The sequence below is a fragment of the Pezoporus wallicus genome, unplaced genomic scaffold (genome assembly GCF_028554395.1).
Source record: "Pezoporus wallicus isolate ANWC-B61680 ecotype Strahan unplaced genomic scaffold, APGP_CSIRO_Pwel_v1 contig_4710, whole genome shotgun sequence".
NCBI lineage: Eukaryota > Metazoa > Chordata > Aves > Psittaciformes > Psittacidae > Pezoporus > Pezoporus wallicus.
In genome coordinates this window covers 3,520,190-3,535,250 of record NW_026640647.1, presented here as the reverse complement: position 1 = coordinate 3,535,250, position 15,061 = coordinate 3,520,190, and the positions used below count along the sequence as shown (strand labels likewise).

The following is a 15,061-nucleotide window of genomic DNA, read 5'->3' as shown; positions in this document are numbered from 1 at the left end:
ATGGCTGGAAAGAATTCGAACAGTAACTTTCTGAAATGAAGGACAAATGTGAAGTAAGCATGTGTTTCGTGTGCTTATATGCAAGTCAGCAGTTCAGATTATCGCTAAGTCATTCAAACTGCTTTAACTGTGTAGAACTTCTGTAGTTAACCAGACCACTGTCACTGCTATCAGTAATCTGTGTGCTGGTATTCTGGTCTTAACCTGTTTTAGAAAAGGTTAGATTATACATAGTGTCTATAAATGGGAAAAGTTATTTCAATAGATTATATCTTGATACTTTGTAGTCAAATGTATGCTACAGTATATGTATGTAAGATAATTTGTGTCTAAATATACTTGTAGCGAAATCCACCAGTTGGTTTAACTTAATAATTGCTGTTCAGACATACAAGAATAGAGTAGCTATTCTACTTTCAAGTAGCTGTGAATGAAAGATGGTGGCAGCACTGCATCGGGGCTGGTAAAAGGCTGTCTGTGAAAGGATCTGATTTCTGTGAATGATAATTTTCCTTGGCCTTCACGATAGTTTTGGTTTACAACTGTATATACCACTGATTTTGTTTTGTCATTTTAATGGACTCTTTATGCACAAATGCATTTGTTGTTGTTTGTAGAACAAAATAATAATCAGAATAAAGAGAGCAGACGGTTCTCTCTGAGAGCTTAGGTGTCTGATCCCAACTAAATTTTCTGTATAATCAGAGGAGGGGGATAGGCTTAGAGCAAGCCCAGAGAACAATTAATCCCCTTCTGAGAGAGGATGCCTAGTTGCCATTCTGAAAATGCAAGAGTTTGCAACAGTCTGAAATTGTTTTTCAGGTAAAATATACTGATTGATTGTTACTACTTTTGGAGAAGAGACTTCTGTTATGTGAATGTCTGGTTCTGCCACTGTTTGTAATTATAATCGCTGCAGAAACATAGGCTAAACCAATATAAATACTTCTAATTGTGTATATGAGGAAGTGTAAGTATCCCTTATTATGAGTGGGCTGCATCTATAAAACAGCTTTGGCAAATATATTGTAATGTGTCTTAGTACCTTTAATTAATATTCCAGTTTCTGCTTTAAATTTTAGATTATCTAGTCTGTGTGGGAGAAGATTGAGACCCAAATTAACTTGTAATGGATTAGACCTCTGCTCTGGAAGGGGAGATTTCTATTATCATGCAAACCCAAATTCTGTTGTTCTCCTTCAGAAGTTACAGTATTAATTTGGCAGACCCATTGTTCTTTATCCATGTGGATGTTCATCACATTTAGATGGAAATTATGCCACATAAACATTTAGGTTGAGATTAAGCCACTATTTTCTTCTCTTGTACCTCTTTCTAATTTTTTATAAGCTATCAGAAACAGAATTTTAAAAAAAAGAAACAGGTAAGAACTTAGAGTACCAAATGTCACTGATTTTAGGTACAGCTTATATGTACAGCAGCATCTTTCTTTGGCAGGGGCAGAGGGAGATTCAATAAGAAGCTTTAGTGACATCTCCATACACTGAATTGCTCTTGAAGTCTGTAATATTTTCTGGCTGATATGATCGAACGTGTTCATCATAGTCTTATCACACTGCAATCATTATAGCTACATCTATAGCTAACAGTTTATAAAAGGTCTGTATTTTTCTGGTGAGGAAAAACCATTACCTCTTAACTGAATTACCAAATGTACCTTGAAACTGAGTGAATGAATGTTGCCCAAAAGTGATATTTTCAGTTTTGATTTAAAAGTTGGTTGCAGTATGTCATGTTTCAGCATTGTGTTAAAAGGGGATTGTTTTGGGGGGCTTTGTTTTGTTTTGTTTCAAAAAAAAATTGCAGTAACTGAAATACAAGTTAATAATATTCCTCAGAGTTATGCTCTCATTTTGTGGTTTTGAGTGAGCTGATGCATGTAGCAATTAATTCCAAAACATTAATTTGCAAAGTTTTAAAACAAATAACAAAACCCTAAACAAGGCAATAGTAATATATCACAGAAGACAGAGACAGCTTGTGTGTCTAAGTGAGCTTTTCGACTGTACCTAAGGTCAGCATTTAAAAATAATAAAATATATTGATACTTAAACACACCAAAAAGCATTGTTGCATATATCAGTGTTTAATTCGCAGTCTAATTTTCCGTGTGTTTGCTAGTAACAAGGTTAAGGACTTGTTACTTAACTTTTGACAGGACAGAATGAAGTCAATTATGTGCTGTGAATAAATGTAGACATGTGAGAAGCTTTCATGAGATTAAGCTTATTTCAATACACTAATGGGTGTATTTAGACTTTTGTCTTATTTATGCCAAGGAAGAAGACACGGATATTTACAGACCATCAATACTCTGAGTTACTGAAAATGTTTTTGTAAGTGGTTATAGTGTCTGTACGATAATTGTACTGCTGTTTTAAGTCACTAAACTACTAGAAGACTGATGGCTGTAAACCAGACTAAATTCTAATGCTAATTTTCTACTTCATAATGAATGTTAGTCACTTAATTTACAGCTTTGACTCTTTAAATTATTTTTTTTTTACTCTGAGAGATAATCAGGCTAGCTTGTATAAGCACTTGGCACTGTACTGTAAAAGGTTTTTAAACTTTCATCACCATTCCTTTAGGAGAGACATACTTTTGTCACCAAAGCTAGATGTTGCTCTTGTATACCTCTGGAAATGTGTGCGGATGACAATTGAAAGCAGATTCAGTTTTATGTTAAAGTCAAATAGTTTTTCTACCTTTTTTTTAAAGCCAGATCCTTAAACTAGTATTCGTAACAGAATCCTTAAAATCTCTAAAAGTTTATTTGAAAACCTTTTACAAATACTATGTTTTCTGATGTATATTCTTACTTATGGAAGAATGTATTTAAAGCTTTTAATCAGCTCACTTATCTTAAAGCTCAAACAAAATCTGTATGTTTCATCTCGTTAATAAACATTACTGCTTTAACAAATAAAGTTTAAGCATTTAAGGAGAATGTTCTATAGCTTTTACTTAAGTAGACCTGAGCACCTCAATTTTTTAGGTATCTAAGCATGTAACTGCCTTAAATTACATGCTTATTACCTTGTAGCATGAAAACCTGATTCAAAGTTGTGATGTTTTGACTTCAATTTCACTGGGTCTCCCTCTGAATTCTTAAATGCAGACAGATTTTGCTACACATGCTGTCCTAAACAAATCTGGTAAGCCTCTCTGCAGTTATTGGCAGGTTGTGGTCTGGATCCTGCAGGAATCTGTGTGGTATTGGAGCTAATTTTGTGCCTGTGAAAGTCAGGAATGGCACACACAAACTTTTTATTTGGTGGCATATCATTCCAGTTCCTCCTTCTGTATGCAACTGTCCTTGGTCTGCAGTATCATTCTGCTGTGGTAAACTATAATGTCACAGTAATAGTAGCGACCATGACTGCCTTAGTGAAGATACACAGCAGCTGTTCTGTAGGCTGTTGTTCTGCTGTAGGCTGTTGAAGTTTTGCATGTTTGTTGAAATACCAGCAAAGACTCTTTTTCCCTCCAACTTCAATCATTTCAGGGTATACATAAAGTATTAAACATGCAAGTGTGTTGATGTTTGGTTTTATTAAATTTTAAGTGCCCTACTTTGGGCTCTATTCAGAATCCAGGCTTCAGTATTTTCCACTTACGTCACTTTGAGTGTGAAAACAGTATTCGAGACTGCAGCACCTGACAACTGAAATATTTTACACATAGTAGACACGACACATATAATTACAGTGCCAGACCAAAACTGAAATGTGAAATTCCTCACTGTGACTTGAAACTGGTAGCTTTCTAGAGCAAACAAAAGTACTGTGCCTTAAACCAGTAAATGAATACACTCTTAACTGTAGCCTGTGGGCTTCTGTAGCCTTATATTCAGTTTTTGAAATTGACCAAAAATATTTGTGTGGATCATACTGAAACTTGATTTGGGGAAAATACTCTTAAAAAATTATCTTAATCCCCTTTTACCCTTACAGAAATGAAGATTTATGACAAGTCCAGTATATTTGTGGTTTGGAATCACACCAATCCAAATTATAAAGCTTTAGCTAACCTTAGTTTCTCAAGTCAAAAAGAGACAAAAAGGAACTAAAATGTCTCAGATATCTGTCTCGACTTCAAAGTCTGTGTGTCAAATTATTTTTCAAACATTTGTTCTTCAGTTTTGATTTTGACCCCACCCCATATTGGTACTATATAATCCCGAGTCTTGAATAAAGATGCCATCTCAAAGCTTATCATTGAACTGTGGCATATTTAGATATGCACGGAGACTGCTTGCATGTCAGCTGATCACAGTAATTGGTTGAAGCAGTACAAATCCAAGTTATTAACCTTCTTTCACTGAGAACTAACTTGACCCTGGCTGCCATGATGCTGCTGTTGCTGTGGCACAGCAGATAACATGCAGTTTTTGTCTTCTCTGCTACTTCTTTCTGTATGTTAATTTAACACTCTTAAAAACTCTTGTCCTGGTCACCTAACTTTCTCTTCTTTCTTTTGTGATGATGTTTCAGTAATCCTAACCACTGGTGAGTTTTTAGCTACAGGAATAGAGGAACAGTCTAGTATTAAAATCACTGAGAGGGCAGAGCTACCTTTAAGGCGATTAAATATATAATTTAATCATATATGGTGATTAGTCTAGAAAAGCTGTGTAACCTAGGCCTAGCAACATGATTCCCTACTTAGCTTTTAGTTGTTTTTCCAAGCACCAAGTCAGAATAATGTTGGCCAAAATACCTGGTTTGGGTAGTTTGATGGGAGGGAGGGTGCTGTTGTTTGGTTGGTTTTGTGAGGACTTAAAACTTCAAAGAACACAGATTTCATAAATTGTGTTTATTATTATTAAATTACATGAGTTTCCCAAAAATTACATTTTTGGGAAAAATCAGTTCACAAGCAGCCTGTCTTACATATTTTTAACTCTTCCCCTGCTTTCAGCAAGCGTAAATCTGATGTTGTAGGTGGAACGAACTCTTAACGGTTACATGTTTCTAGAGATGCTGACAGCGTCTTCGCTGTAAATGTTTGAATAATGCTATAATAAATGATTGTGCTTATTAAAATGTTTGTAACTGAATTCTTAAATACAGATCATACAATGTGTGATGAGCTTTGGCAAAGTCCTTGTCTGTGTGAAGCTGACAACCTTGGAGAATAGCTGCCTTCAGCTAATGTTGAAACTGCAGAAAGTGGAAATCTCAGCATCTTTAAAAACTGTGCTTTTAGATGCTGGTACTTTTTGCTGAAGCTGAGGGCAACTTGAGTGGGAGCTACTCTGGTATGTTTGTATTTTGTTTGGTGGTTTCCCTGTCTACAGTGTATACTTCACATTTTTTTACTTGTCTTTTTTTTACCTAAGTATGCATGACTAAAAAGAGCACTGTATAGCATATGCTCTGCTAAACAAACACTTCTGTATATTTTTGTGTGGTGTTCTGACATGATTGCATTAATACAAATGGTTGTAATTCACAAAAAATGCCACTTACCTCTCATACTCTGTGGAGTGTTGTGGATGTTACTTGTACTTCTGTTGTACAAACACTAATGAGTGTTGTGATGAATGTTTGTTTGCCTTCAGTCTTTGCTCAGGTACTCATGTGGAGCAGTTTGGTGCTTTTCCTTCCCTTGGGATTCTACGCAGAAAATAAAAACAGTGAATAAAAGAGCATGGTGATTAGAGCAGTACTTTTAAGTCACAGACACTTTTTTCCCCCATCTCAAATAGAGTACAATAAAGGTCATCCCTGATGAAACCTGTCTTAATGTCTTCCTTCATGCATATTATACGTGCCTTGCTATCATGAATCAGTAATGCAATAAGATGGAAAATGTTTGGTGAATAATATAGTTTATATAGAGCAATGTGTATAAAACTTGTTCTCAGCTAAACTAATTGGTTTTAGATTTTTTACCTTCTTGAATTAACTTGCATGAAACTGAACAAACAGTGCTACATGCATCTTCAGCTTCAGTGCAGTTTCATTCAAACACACATGAACATTACCATGCCATAAGGGCTAGATAATTAGTGCAGCCACTTGCAAAAGATTCCATTTACTGACTATGTGTGTCTATATACTTAATTTGTCAAGAAGACCTAATGCTTAAATTTGGCTGCATTAAAAAGGCATCACACTGACATCTAGCTTGGAAAGTGTTTGTTAAAGTAGCTACTGTTCTCAAAGGAGGATGCAATTTTGTTCAATCAGTGTAACTGTACTAATAGTATTGTAATACGTGTTCTGCTTGTACTTCACTGAAGGAAAGAGCTATAATGTAATCATCTTAAAAAACAAAACCAACAAAAAACCCAAACAAGCAAACAAACCAACTAACAGCAACAACAACAAAAACCCCAAACCACAAAAAAATAACCACAAACGGAAAAAAAAAACAAACCGAAACACCATGAAAGAAACATGCATTAAAATGAGCACTAAGTCTAAACAGACTTTTAGCTCAGTTTCTCAAACACACATAGCTCAGAAAGCAACAATGCAAGTTTGTAGGTTCTTCTTTTTTTAAAGACAGCTCACAAAATCACAGGATCATTAGGGTTGGAAGGGACCTCTGGAGATCATCTTAGTCCAACCCCCATATGCTAACTGATCTCTTGCATAGCTGCATACTTCATCAGTCAACCAAACTGCCTAAGTTACGAAGGTAATAAAACTTGTTTCACATTTACAGATGACTTCATTATGTTTATGCAAAAAATTAAACTAGAATAAAGTATTTACCTAGAAAATCACCAGAGAGTTTCCTTACATTGGGCCCTGCCTATTTACAAGTTCTGTTTCTGCTGTTGTTCTGGTTCTCAATAAGTCTAGTATCTGGAACTTGTCTATTATGAAAAGTAATAGATGGGGGTGTAAATATTTTTTCTATTCCAAGTCTGTAGAATAATATACAAGCTGGATAAATTGATTTGTATTTTTATATGTTATTGCAGTCATGACAACAACCCTGCTAGGATTTTGTTTACTGTGTCGCTAATGAGGTTTAGATGTCCACAACTTTGCCTGCCTGGAAGGCTGGTGTTAGGCGTTTGTTTTGCTTTCAAAATTTAAACCAAACAAAGATGTAAAGCATCTAGTCAGAAATAAATGTCTATAATTTGGAGTGAGATAACGGTCAAATATCTTTAGTTTTAACGTGTTTATTTAGAGATATTTTATGTGATACTAAGTAAAGTATACTCTAAATAGCAGAGACAAGAGTATAATGAAATTGTAAGCAAAAACTTGGAGCTGAAGAAAGCTATGGAATAAGGCAAAGGTAAATTAACATAGTCCTCATTGCAGTCTTTGTCTTAGTTTCTAGTCTGACAAGAGGATATTAACTGCTGATAAAGCCAAGGTAGGAAAGCAACACTTCCATTAAAATGTTATGATTTTGGATCTTGAAACAGACCTTACTCTCTCTCTATGTCTGTCCAGCATCAAGAAAATGATCCATATCTCGTCTTGCTTGAAAACCATTCAACCAGCTGTAATTACCTGTTAGCTACCATTCTAGAGATGTGGCTAATTAATTAAATCTCTGCTATCTCTCCTGGGAATTGTTTTAAAGTTCTTATATGCTTACCACCAATTTTCTGCAATATGGCTTAGGGAAGAGGAATTTTAACTGCACTGTTCGATAGCAACAGGTCTTCAGAGTATTAAGGATGAAATTCTCAAGGGTCTTTATGTCATGGATGGAAATGGAATCATTACTGTATTTTTGAACTCCTGCTAACGTCATTGACACCCACCTACAGTCCACTAGAAATATAAGTGCAGAGATCAGTTTGTTCACAGATTACAAGGAGACTAACCAAGAAGGGGCAAGCCAGAGCCAAATTCACTGGTAAGCTTTATTTTAAAGAATGTGAAAGGGAGAATGATTTCTTCCTTCCCTCCACCCCCCCGTCCTTGAATCAAGTTGTAAAAATGGGTCTTTAGTGGGTTACACCAGGCTATGTTGTTATTGCATTTATTAATGTATGTAGTACGCTTTCATTTAATGCCATTTTTAAAAGTGAGTTATCTGGATCTCAAGCCGTATTTCTTGGTGCACACAAAGATCTGATGCTGTAACTGATGAGCCAATGTAAATGACTGTAGGTAATAACCAACGTAAATCTACAAATGTAAATAATTTTTGTTAAATGTCATTCTAGTCCCTCTCAAAAGAGAATCCAGTGTCTAGAAAAATAGCTTTGGTATGGGAAGCACTTCCTTAGGATAATTCGTTCTTCTTAATACATTAGTACTAGGAAATGTATTAGTACATTAGTACTAGGAAAACAAAGAAGCTTTGATAGCGCATGGACGTAATCTGCAGGAGGCAGATTTTCCTTGCCGTGACTAAATTATTGTCAGCATTCCACTGGACTGTTGTGCTTGCTTTCTTTTTTACCAGTGACAGCTCTCTATGACTTAAGAAGTCTGGTTCGTTGTCCTTCTTACAGATAGTCTGTTCATCTCTTCAGCATGTGGAAAGTGGTGCTGCTGGGTCTATATACAGTAGTGGCTGTGAGAGGACTGGTAAAGGGTGCTCCTTTCCAACCAGAAGAAAAATGGAAACCTCTAGATAACCCTAGAAACAGAGACCTGGTAAGGAAATGTTGCAAGACAGATAGCCCAAGTTTTGTGGGGGTTTTTTACTTTCCATCATGAGAATTTTTTTACCTTCTAAATTTAAAGCTAAGAGGGGCCCATTAAATGCTGTGTAATGTAACTGTGCACTTTGTGTAGTCAATAACAACCAACTGGATGAGCATTCTTCAGTCAAGATGTACCCCTTAACTGAAGAGACATTCTCAGTGTGCAGTAGGGCATAAATCTGCCTTATATTTCCATCCAGTGGCTTTAGTTTTTAAAGATGTATTATGTTTATACAAGCACCTGGTTTATGAAACAGAAGAGGAATGATTATTATCATAATAACAAGGGTGCATTTAGATTAGATATTAGGAAGAAGTTTTTTATTGTGAGGGTGGTGAGGCACTGGCACAGGTTGCCCCGAGAGTGGCTGGAAGTGTTCGAGGCCAGGTAGGATGGGGCTTTAAGCAACCTGGTCTGTTGGCAAGGGGGTTGGAACTAGATGATCTTCTAGGTCCCTTCCCAACCAAATCAGTCTGTGATTATGTTCCTCTCAAATGTGTACTCTGTTGATTGACTGCACATTTGTACTTCAAGAAGATAAGAGAATTAAGAGAACACTTGCAAGATGTTATGAGCAATTTGTGAAGAAAAAATATCAGTTTCCCACAATTTTTCCTTGCATGCTTAAGGAAATTAATGCTTAAGAAGCATTAATTTCTGCTTTTAAGTGATCTAAGGGACCAATTCAAATCAATTACCCACTATTGCTAACTCTTAGAGAAATGTCTAACACAACTGCAGTGTTTGCTCTGAGCAAGGGTTTTGCTGTGCCTGGTTTACTAGACAGTTTGAATCCTCTGGGGTTCAGTGGGGAGTAGAGATGGTCAGTAAGCAGTTGGTGAACTTTTGATGCCATGTCGCGTGTACAAGCCATGAACAGAGTGGACATGTCTGAATTATATTGTCTATATTGTACTAGTTTATGGCCAAGGTAGAGGATTTCATCCCACACAGGAACACATAGATGTACTTCGTCAGTGGAAATAATTAATCTCTGCTGGGCACACTTTATTTTCATATATGCAATATGTTCAGTTTTTCAGAACACTCCAGGCTTATTTTTCAAGCAGGGGTCTTGATGTCAGGAAGCTCCCAGCCACTTTCACCATGAACAATGAAGGACCAAGGCCTGTCATGCTCTACTCGGACCCTGTTGCTTCTGCATTTGCAGATTATGAAGAAAGGAAAAATTCTTTCCCGAATTATTTCAAAGGCTGACCAAGGTAAACAATGCTGCTTTTTCCTCTAATGTTGTTACATGTAACCAAGCAAAAGATTTGGATTCAAGTGATTCTCGTTTCCTTCTGAAGTATAAAAACAACTTAATTTTCAGAAGAAATTAAATGTGTAGTAACTCTTGCCTGAATTGGGTTTAAAATAGTTAAGAGATTTATGAGGTATGTACTACTTTGGCAGAATAACACATGGCTCTTGTGCAGACCTACATACACCACTTCTTCCTTGTTTTCTATTCCTCCTCCTTTTCATGTGGAGAAGAATTCTGAAAATGTACAGGTAATAGAATGCAGCAGTTTGGTAACTGATAAACATTATTAATTGAGAAATAAATTATAACTTGAGACTAATGGTTTCCCATGATATTATTAAGAAAATTAATCTAGATATAAGATGCTGCACTAACAAATCATACATTATCTTTTATAACTTTGCCCACTCATGCCGTTTTCCTTATTTCTATGACTAAAATTGAAGGTTGATATTATCCTGAATCGCAATGAAGACTGCACTCAGATTTCAGCACAAAGCTCTCATTCAACCGAGATTTTTTTGTCAGGAAAAAAAAAACCTGCTCTGCACAATGAGTATTGTTCATGATAAATAAATGAAAACGGACTTTAAAAGGGATGCTGTAGCTCTCCTGTAAGTTACAGCAGCAGTGAGAAAGCGACTCGCTGGTGGAGGTAGTTTGTACTGCATAATTCAGTCATTCTTTTCAGTGTTCAGAACTGGTTTTGGAGGTAGAGGTCTGCTGCATTCAGCTGGGGTATTGCAGCCAGTGTATATAAATACTTCTGTATTTGTCTCACATCCTTTGTTTGTTTTGTTTTTCCTCCTCTCTTTTCCAGGCATTAAGTGTTGAACTTCACTCGAAGTGATCCCCTTCCCAGCACAATATCACTGCTTTGACTTTTTAACTTCATTGATTGCTTTGACAATTGCTTTGACAGTTTTTACCTATGGAATCTGCTGTCTTGTTGCAAGTAGCACATTTGCCTTCCATTGACAAATGTGCGATGTTTGCCTATTACAATGTGCCTAGAAGAACCACGTGTGTTTAGATGTGAATAAATGAGGAGCGCAACAGCGTATGTTAACTCTCGCTAAGTGTCTTTGTTCAAAAGTGGTAAATAAATGTTACCTTTCACGTTATTGGAACTAGACATCCTCGGGTTTTTCAGATACTCTTACCACCAGTCTCCTGCTTCCTTGGGAGACTGAAGGGAGCGGGGAAATACGGGCCCTGGCACAGCCCCCAGAGCGCGATGGCTACTTGTACCTCACACCCACCCTCTTCACACCCGTTTCGGACCGTGCCCCTGGCACTAAGCCGCTTGCACGACAACTGTGTGCGTGCATGAAGTTAAGGAACTCCTCTCACGTGAAAGTAGCGTGGGGTGATACAAAACACGGTGTCGGAAGCGGACGTGCTTCCCTCACGCCTCTTACCCCACCCCCGTGGGTGCTGGGAGGCAGCGAGCAGAGCCGCAGCGCCCACCGCCACTGCTACCCGCACCCCCCGAGCCCGGGAGGCCGAACCCCGCCGGTGCCCGCTCACACGGGACGATGTTTCCCCCGAGGCGGTGGCGGGGCGGAACTCCTGCGCGAGGGCGCGGGGCGCGGCGGGCGCCGTAACGGGACGGACCCGCGTCCAGCCCTGAACGAGGTTCTCCCTGCGCGGGCCGTGCCGGCGCGATGTCGGGCTTCAGCCCGGAGCTGATCGATTACCTGGAGGGGAAGATCTCCTTTGAGGAGTTCGAGCGGCGGCGGGAGGAGCGCAAGAGCCGCGAGAAGGTGAGTTTGCACCGCCTGGCAGCACCACGGCCCGGCCGGGCCGCTCCCTGCCTCCGTGGCAGCACCTGTACCGCCTCAGCACCGCTCTCCTCTGCGTGTGTGTGTGTGTGAGGGGCTTCCGGTGATGGCTGTGGTGCTCAGCTACTGATTGCGGCTACATAATTGCTGATTTCCATGCAAAATTGTAAGAAAATAACTGAAATTTATAAGGGTCGTTAGGTTCTTGTACAGCAAGTTGCTCAGGGGAGCATACACCTTTTGGAGTGCCATATGCAGCGCTTTGGTTCATGCCAGTGCAGTTTGTGTCCTTGGACGTGGCAAAAGCTAGTGGCTGTTACCTTCAGGCACCATGATCAATTTCGTCTTTAGGGCAGAGCAGTGAGCAGAAGCAGGGTTTGATTTAATCATTCAGCATACATTGCTGCTGCTTCCACACCGTCTTCTGTGTGAGACCTAAGGAAGAGATCCAGTTTGACTTATTTTGTTGTGGCTTGTTGACAGCAGTAAGTAGAGGAAGACGCAGCTTTGTGGCTAAAAGTAAGCAAATAGAGGTGTTAAGAGCAATTCTGTATGCTTGGAGTGTTGTAGTTAACTTTAACCTTGCTATCTTTATGTCAAAATGTAACTGAATTTTGGTATCTCCTGGTCTTCAGAGAGAAAATTCAGAACTCAGCTGTCATAGAAAGACAACTGATATCCTAGATAGAATCATAGAATAGTTAGGGGTGGAAAGGACCTTAAGATCATCTAGTTCCAACCCCCCTGCCACGGGCAAGGACTCTGCACACTAAACCATGTCACCCAAGGCTCTGTCCAGCTTGGCCTTGAACACCACCAGGAATGGAGCATTTACTTCTTTGGGCAACATGTTCCAGTGCCTCACCTCCCTAATCCTTCTTACTGGGTTAACAAATGCTATTTTGATATTTCATTTTGTATTTAAAAAGGCAGGTTTCTAAAAGGATTTTTTTACTTTTTTTTTTTTTTTTATAGTCAACCAGGTGTCTTATCTCACTGTAATGACAGATAAATAGTGGACTTGTCTCTTCGGTTAAAAGTAATGTGAGCAGTCACAGTCTGAGTCACCTCGTATTAATGAGAATATAAATGCCTTGAAATCGAGTAATGCTAGGGTTGAGTCATTTAAAAATACTGCACTATTCCACCTGTTTCACTAGCAGTGCAAAAGCTGGAAACTTGTCTAAATGCTAACTGTAAGTATAAGGGGGGAAAAGTAATGAGTCATTATAACATTAAAAGCTGATGACTAATTTATTGGTATGTGTAGGATGGTGAAAATGCATCTGGTGAGGAAAACACGGAAGATACAGAGGCTCCATCATCATCCAGAAAAGCATCTGGGAAATCCCAAAGTCAGGATGAAACTGATGGTAAATGTTAACGTAATAACTTGTGTTTCAAAGGTCATTGAAAGTGTTTGCTCTTTGATAGCTCACTTATTATAAACACCTGGCTGCTTCTTTTGAACCTGTGGGTATTGAAGCATGTTGTTAGAACATATACCTTTGTGTTCTGGGTCATAGCCAGGGTTTTAGCTTTGTTCAGTGTTTTGAGGGCTGGATCTGGCCAATTCACCATGTTTTTCTGAAAACCCTCAATTTTTCCCCTCCTGGCTTCTTAACCACATGCCCTCATTTACTCGTTCTCTCTGAAGTTTGTAGCTTTTCTCAAGAAGTCTTCTTTCACTTTTGTTTTGCCTCTTTTTTTGTTGTTTTGTTGTTTCTCTTTGCTAGTCATTTGCTGACACTTGAATGTTTCAGAGTATTTGATTCTACTGAGTGAGCGTTGCCTTCTCCTGTTGTAACCCAAGGTGAAATAAAATGGTTAAAAAGAGGAGTTTTAGTTTTTCTCTATGTTGTTGTTTTTTTTTTCTTTTTTCTCCTGCTTAGTTATCCTTTGGCCTGTTTAGAATTCCAACATTTATTTCTCTCCTTAGTTTCTGCTGGATATTTCTAGCTACAGATTTCCTGTCTGGCTTTCTTTGTGCAGTTACTGGGATGGTAGTATCTCCTTAGGTGCTCCTGCAAAATATGCTTAACTTCCCTGGGGCTCCTGCATAGTGAAAGGACTTGCGGGAGGTGATGAGAGCAGCACTTCTCTCTTTAGTTTGTATTGGTATTGTTGATCCCATGCCTCAGGTTCTGGATTTGAGCTTGGGATTTAGAGTGCTACAGCCTATTTTAGACACCTTCTCTTCAGAAATTGTACTCCATACACCTGTCAGGGCATATTTTTGTGGGACTGGCAATGCTATGACATACAAAAGTACAGTTTTTGATCTCTTTGTGTTGGTTCTTAGACTTCCTTAAAATCATAGAATCATAGAATAGTTAGGATTGGAAAGGGCCTTAAGATCATCTAGTTCCAACCCCCCTGCCATGGGCAGGGACATCTCACACTAAACCGTATCACCCAAGGCCTTGTCCAACCTGGTCTTGAACACTGCCAGGGATGGAGCATTCACAACCTCCCTGGGCAACCTATTCCAGTGCCTCACCACCCTAACAGGAAAGAATTTCTTCCTTATATCCAATCTAAACCTCCACTGTTTAAGATTTAACCCATTACCCCTTGTCCTATCACTACAGTCCCTGATGAAGAGTCCCTTCCCAGCATCCCTATAGGCCCCCCTTCAGATACTGGAAGGCTGCTATGAGGTCTCCACTCAGCCTTCTCTTCTCCAGGCTGAACAGACCCAACTTTCTCAGCCTATCTTCATACTGGGAGGTGCTCCAGTCCCCTGATCATCCTCGTGGCCCTCCCCTGCTACTTTCACTGGGAATTCTCTGTTTCAGAGATTTCACTGTGTGTTTGTTTGTTTCCATTTTCTTAAATTTCAAAAATAGGCCTTAAATTGTCTCACCTAAAATGTACATCAGTGTTGCCTTGATTTTGAAAGTATGGCCAGATGTCATCCTAGAAGGACAGAAAACGAACACTGAAGTGTGGGTGGATCATATATCTGTGGTTCCTTACTGACCCTTTCTTTTTGCTGATGCCTCTGTAGTACTTCCAAGGTGCCTTTTCCTGTTACTTGTTTCATGCATGTTATCTTTACCTAAAAAGAAATATATCCCGGTAGATTTGTGTGACAGTCGTACTTCTGCTCTCACACAGAATACAGACAGAGAACACGGAAATCTCAAGAGCAGTTAGAATGAAGGAAGCATTGATATTATGTATCACTATTTAAAGAGTTGCTATTAGAATCAGATGTATGATATTCAGAATAAAACTGTCAGAAAAGGTCATTGTTCAGATCGCTTGTGATACATGAATCTTTAGAGGCAATCTGCTATAATCTTCAAATGACCCTTGCAGCAAAGGAGACCGAAATAAAAGGGAAA

At 38.7% G+C, this 15,061-nt stretch overlaps 3 protein-coding genes across 7 annotated transcripts in view; all 3 read left to right on the top strand.

Annotated features, from left to right (window-relative positions):
- Positions 1 to 7,351, top strand: part of PGAP1 (post-GPI attachment to proteins inositol deacylase 1) — a 40,145-nt gene extending 32,794 nt beyond the window's left edge. The window contains exon 27 of the mRNA XM_057419947.1: positions 7,218 to 7,351. Coding sequence (XP_057275930.1) covers positions 7,218 to 7,245 — 28 coding nt within the window. The 3' untranslated portion in view covers positions 7,246 to 7,351. The remainder of the gene's footprint in view (positions 1 to 7,217) is intronic.
- CUNH2orf66 (chromosome unknown C2orf66 homolog) lies at positions 7,248 to 10,988 on the top strand. 2 transcript variants are annotated; one of them, XM_057419957.1, is made up of 4 exons: positions 7,248 to 7,368; positions 8,465 to 8,609; positions 9,696 to 9,883; positions 10,748 to 10,988. In XM_057419957.1, exons 2-3 carry the CDS (start codon positions 8,487 to 8,489, stop codon positions 9,876 to 9,878), a joined length of 306 nt encoding a protein of 101 aa, XP_057275940.1. In that variant the 5' UTR covers positions 7,248 to 7,368; positions 8,465 to 8,486; the 3' UTR covers positions 9,879 to 9,883; positions 10,748 to 10,988. The 2 variants fall into 2 exon arrangements, with proteins under 2 accessions (XP_057275940.1, XP_057275939.1); XM_057419956.1 differs by lacking the exon at positions 7,248 to 7,368 and adding an exon at positions 7,722 to 7,860.
- Positions 10,989 to 11,577: 589 nt separating this feature from the next.
- Positions 11,578 to 15,061, top strand: part of GTF3C3 (general transcription factor IIIC subunit 3) — a 42,384-nt gene continuing 38,900 nt past the window's right edge. For all 4 annotated transcript variants that reach the window (XM_057419954.1, XM_057419953.1, XM_057419955.1 and 1 more), the window contains exons 1-2: positions 11,578 to 11,693; positions 12,982 to 13,084. In XM_057419954.1, coding sequence (XP_057275937.1) covers positions 11,595 to 11,693; positions 12,982 to 13,084 — 202 coding nt within the window. In that variant the 5' untranslated portion in view covers positions 11,578 to 11,594. The remainder of the gene's footprint in view (positions 11,694 to 12,981; positions 13,085 to 15,061) is intronic.

What these genes read in the sequence shown, in the direction of transcription:
- CUNH2orf66 (XM_057419957.1), top strand. Translation starts at nt 8,487, where the DNA reads ATGTGGAAAGTGGTGCTGCTGGGTCTATATACAGTAGTGGCTGTGAGA. An exon ending in ACCCTAGAAACAGAGACCTG is followed by an intron (nt 8,610 to 9,695) that starts GTAAGGAAATGT and finishes CAATATGTTCAG; the next exon opens with TTTTTCAGAACACTCCAGGC.